General features: G+C 46.6%; 1 protein-coding gene across 2 annotated transcripts; it reads left to right on the forward strand.

Annotated features, from left to right (window-relative positions):
* Window positions 1–495: 495 nt before the first annotated feature.
* Window positions 496–1,680, forward strand: SOX1 (SRY-box 1). 2 transcript variants are annotated; one of them, XM_015821388.1, is made up of 2 exons: window positions 496–1,009; window positions 1,052–1,680. In XM_015821388.1, exons 1-2 carry the CDS (start codon window positions 496–498, stop codon window positions 1,678–1,680), a joined length of 1,143 nt encoding a protein of 380 aa, XP_015676874.1. The 2 variants fall into 2 exon arrangements, with proteins under 2 accessions (XP_015676874.1, XP_015676873.1); XM_015821387.1 differs by having other exon boundaries at window positions 496–1,680.
* Window positions 1,681–5,303: the final 3,623 nt, after the last annotated feature.

The raw sequence follows: 5,303 nt of genomic DNA on the forward strand, positions 1-5,303 counted from the left end.
TGCGAAGCGCGCGTGCACCAGGCGAGAGGACGAAAAGAAGCCTTGAGAGCCGGGCTGACATTTTCTCCCGTCTCCCCGGCGCGGTGGAGCTGCGGGACTTTCGCCCTTCTTTACCCGGCTCTCCGCCTTGCACCTGTTCGAGTCGCCGCCGCCGCCGCCGCCGTTTGCCTCGGGCCGAGGCGGTCCCCGGAGGAAGAAAGTTTTGCTGCCGCCTGAGGAGATTCCCGCGCGCGCGCTCCCGCCCTTTCTTCAAGCTCACAGGGACCGACCGGAGTGCCCCCCCACAGGCAGACTCTTGGGGGCTCCCTCCTCCTCCTCCTTACCTTTGATCGTCGTAGTGCACCCTTATATCCTTTCTTGCGCCTCGGCACCTCCTCGTCTCTCCCGGGCTCCTGCGTCTGCGTTTCGCTTCGCCCCTCCGCTCGGCAGACGCGCGGCTCCTTTGCTCTATGTTTTGACATTGTGGAGCCTGGTGGCCCCTAGCAAACTGCGTGAATGTATAGCATGATGATGGAGGCGGACATGCACTCCCCCGGTGGAGCCCAGGTCACCACCAACCTGACGGGCCAAACCGGTGCGGGAGGAGGCGGCGGCGGCGGAGGTGGCGGCGGCGGGGGTCCCAAGGCCAACCAAGACCGAGTGAAGAGGCCCATGAACGCCTTCATGGTTTGGTCGCGGGGCCAGCGGCGGAAGATGGCCCAAGAGAACCCCAAGATGCACAACTCCGAGATCTCCAAGCGCCTGGGCGCTGAATGGAAAGTCATGTCCGAAGCGGAGAAGAGACCCTTCATCGACGAGGCCAAGCGCCTGCGGGCGCTGCACATGAAGGAGCACCCGGATTATAAATATCGGCCGAGGAGAAAGACCAAGACTTTGCTAAAGAAAGACAAATATTCCCTGGCCGGCGGGCTGCTCGGCGCCGGCGGTCCCGGGGGCGGCCCTCCGGGGGCGATGGGCGTAGGAGTGAGCCCCGTCGGGGTCGGCCAGCGCTTGGAGAGTCCCGGGGGAGGCGGCCCCGGGGGTGGCGGGAGCGCCGGCGGAGGCAGCGGAGGCTCCGGCGGCGGCTATCCGCACATGAACGGCTGGGCTAACGGCGCGTACCCGGGCTCGGTGGCGGCGGCGGCGGCGGCGGCGGCGATGATGCAAGAGGCGCAGCTCGCTTACAGCCAGCACCCGGGCAGTGGTGGCCACCCGCACGCCCACGCCCATCACCCGCACCCGCACAATCCCCAGCCGATGCACCGCTACGACATGGGCGCCCTCCAGTACAGCCCCATCTCCAACTCGCAGGGCTACATGAGCGCCTCGCCGTCGGCCTACGGGGGCATCTCCTACGGCGCCCAGCCGCACCAGAACTCGGCTGCTGCGGCCGCCGCCGCCGCCGCCGCCGCGGCCGCCGCCTCGTCGGGAGCTCTCGGGGCGCTGGGGTCCTTGGTCAAATCCGAGCCTAGCGTCAGCCCCCCCGTCACCTCAGCGCACTCGCGGGCCCCTTGTCCCGGGGACCTGCGCGAAATGATCAGTATGTACTTGCCCGGCAGTGAAGGCGGGGACCCAGCGGCTGCAGCCGCCGCAGCCGCCGCCGCCGCGGCCGCTGCCCAAAGCCGGCTCCACTCCTTACCCCAGCACTATCAGGGCACCAGCACAGGGGTGAACGGCACCGTGCCCTTGACGCACATCTGAGACGGACCGAAGGATGGACGACGCCGCCCGCCGCCGCCGCCGCCGCCGGCCCTGCCGCCAAAGGGGATGTGCTCCTTGGAGCGGGCTGGCTCCCTCTGCGCCGTCCCTTTTCCCAATTCTTCCCCGCAGCCCCTTTTTGTACAGAATGAGGACGATGCACTGAAGTCCTGATTATTATTATTACTATAACAAACACTCATAGTACAAAGGATAATGAAGAGAAAAAGGTAACAGGTTGCTGTAATGCTAACTCCTCAGCCCAAAGAACTAGGTTTTGAAACCAGTGGGGGTTGTTGTTATTATTATTATTGTTATTATTCCTTCTGTTGTTGTTTTAGAGGAACTGTGTTTTAACTGAGATTTCCCCCCCCCCTTTTGTACAGTATTTATCATTCACCCACAAACCACCTAGCCTTTTTTATTTTACTAAGCAGTCCGGGGATGGGGAGAGCAACTGAGAAGAATATGCTAATTATTATTAATAATGCAGAGGTTTGGGCGATGCCAACTTCTTTGCCATATAGAAGCATTAACTGGTCGCCATTGGGGCAAACTTCGTTTGAAGATGTTAAAGCCTAATGAAAGAAAAAAAAAAATAAAGTCAAGAACCATCTTAAAACTTTTGGGGGTGCTTCTTATAAAACAAGGTTCTTTTGGTTCTGTTTATTTATAAGGGTTTTTGTTTCATGATCAAGAACAATATTCTGAATTTTGTAAATGTTTCTTATGTCTGCATTTTTCTTTTGGTAACTTTTTATATATTTTTTTTCTTGTAAATGCATTGTGGAATAATTTTAATTAATTTTAGGCATTAAAAGGGAATTCATAAATGTGTATATAGTTTACTAAAAAGCATTTTCGCTGAAGAAGAAAACAAATAAAAATCTAAAGATAAGTTTGATTCTGAGTTAAATCACTTTTAAAATAAGATTGGAACCAGGTGATCCAAAATATACTAATTCATGACATGCCTTTAAACTGGACACTTTGTATGTATAAATATAACTGAAAAAAATGGGAAGCAACAAAAATCTAACATGGGGTAGATTTTCATGGTTTTAGGTCTAGAGATTTAAAAGCACCAGGCTGCAAAAAGGAGGATGGTCCCAAACCTGCTGGGTGACCTTGGGCCAGTCACTCTCTCTCAGCCCAACTTACCTCACAGGGTTGTTGTTGTTGTTGTGAAGAAAAAGAAGGAGGAAGGAATATTGAATATGTTTGCCACCTTGAGTTATTTTTTAAAAAAATATTAAAGGTAGAATTAAAAAAGCAAAGGTAGGAAAGTCGGGTTTTTATTTGTTTTTAAGTGGTGTAGGTTTGGGATATTATTTTAATATCTGTACAGTATGGTTAAAGAAGGCAATGCAGTAAAGCATTTCTAAACTGCATTTCATTTGTTTTGTTAAATTGTGTAACTGCTTGGGTAAACATAAGTAAGTTTTTGTCTAACTTCCGTTTCTTTAGTTAGCACCAGAGTTTTAAAAAGTTTGGACAAAGCCTCCTTCTCCCTCAGCTCCCAATTTCTTTCACTCCACACTGTGTTTGAGGTATTTAGATAAAAAACCATTTCTTGTATGAATATTGATCAAGCTTAGGCATAATGAAGGATAGTTAACTTTTAAAAAATGGTTTCTTAATTGCCCCAGCAAAATGATCTTTGGGGGGAGAGTAAATGCTGTTACATACAAATAATATATTGTTTGCAGAAATTTCAGTGGTTTAATGTTTCAAATTTTAGTTTAAAAGAGATTTCTTCTGTGGCTAAAATGAAGTTAGATATTAAACTTGGCAGAATACAAAAGCCAAAGGTCAGGTTGCAGATTATAATTATTGTTTCAGCTTGAAAAAAAGAAAAAACATATAAGGAAATCATGCCTGTTAATAGCCTGGGTGGGGGATGGCAATGAAGTCCAGAGGAAAAATATTGGATAAAGCAAACATTTAATATTTTATTTGTATCCATTGCCTGCAGTTCCTGAAGCAACTTACTCAGAAGTAACTACTACTGGATCTCTATGAAATCCTTGGGTGGGTGCCAGTTTATTCCAGAGTAAAACCTTTGACAGATGAGAAGCCACACACATTTTCTAGAAGTAAGGTCCTCTGGTTTCAGCGTCATTTATTTTGAAGTGATGTGGTTAAAGACCGCAAGAGCTGACTGATTCAATTTCTTTTACAAACTGCTTATAGTATATTGTTTTGCGGTCTAAGCAATGGCCATCTTTATTTAAATGATTAGTTTTCTTTATAGATTGCGGTTTTTTGTTTTTAAAAAGGGAAATAAAATATATTTCCATTTTGCTTGCTTATTTTATTCAGTACAGTTCGATCCTTGATTAATTCTACCTCTTCCCTCTACACCCACACATTTCTCTGATGCCCCCCAGTACTGCAGATGAAGGTTTTGAAGTAGTACTCTTGTGACATCAGTGGACCTGTGTGCCATTTCTCAACTGAGATTCTGCCAAGGGAAGGCTGCTTCTTCTGGATAAACCAATTGGTGCTTAATCTGCTCTTTCTTTCTCCCTGTCACATTTCAGTGTTGGTTGAGAAGACAGAGAAAGGCAGAAACATTCCAAAAATTGCACCTTTACTTCAGTACACCTGTTCACAAACTATAGAGGCTTGCAATCTGTGCAAATAATCGGTGAGGATCTTCAGCTACAGTTCGTTAAATTGGCAGCTGTCAGACCCAGATCTGATTTTGTAAGAAATGTAATAAACCCATTAGCGTTTGAGAAAGTAATCTGCATTTCCCTTTGCATGCAAATCATCCCAGGAACTGGGAGAGGTGGGGTGAGGGAAGAAGTGGACGGGGAAAGTTAAATGCCAAATGTACTACCTCCACATTCTGGCATCAGGTTTGTTATTTCAAATCTCTTGTTCTGAGTATTAACTCTGGGTGTTATAATAACATCTGTGGTACTATTAATATATTCCCATTAACCTCCTGATTCAAATATACCCCCAAGCCCTAAAACATTTACCTTTATTGGTATTAGAGAAATAATGTAGGCCAAAGTATAGTGTGTTAAAGATCCATTGGGAAATAATGAAGTGTGTGCTTGTTGGTTGTCCAACTACAATCAGTTGGACTAGAAAATACTTAGTTTTGGTTGCCCAGTGTCCCTGTATTGCTAATGGTCATGATATGACAAAAAAAAATACTATCTTTATTAGATTTGTTCAGTTTGCGTCTCAACAATTAGGGTCTGTTTCTATTTTATTTTTCTTTCTTTTAAAATCTTTCTGTGCAGAAACAAGTCAAACAATCCTCATAGAATAAATCCTAATATTAATAAAGTTAGAATTAAGGAATTTTTTTTTTTTTAAAAAAAATGAAATTGCCTGTTACTGAGTGATTGAATAGAGACAGCTAAACTAAGTTGTAAACCATTGATTTATTTTAAATACTTCTGCTTTGGAAATGCAGAATTGTCCACCCTACAGTTTCACTGGAAAAAACTATTAAAACCACCTGTGTGGGTTTTCTTTCTACTGAAGGCTGCATCTTCAGTGCTGCCTGGACGCTATTCCAGATCAGCTTAGAGGCAACGGAGCGTGAGGAACGGTGGTTTTGAGAAGCTCGGATACCCACACTTCGGGACTGTAGTGGGGAACGA

This window comes from Protobothrops mucrosquamatus, unplaced genomic scaffold (genome assembly GCF_001527695.2).
Source record: "Protobothrops mucrosquamatus isolate PMUCROS unplaced genomic scaffold, P.Mucros_1.0 scaffold1320, whole genome shotgun sequence".
Classification (NCBI taxonomy): Eukaryota; Metazoa; Chordata; class Lepidosauria; order Squamata; family Viperidae; genus Protobothrops; species Protobothrops mucrosquamatus.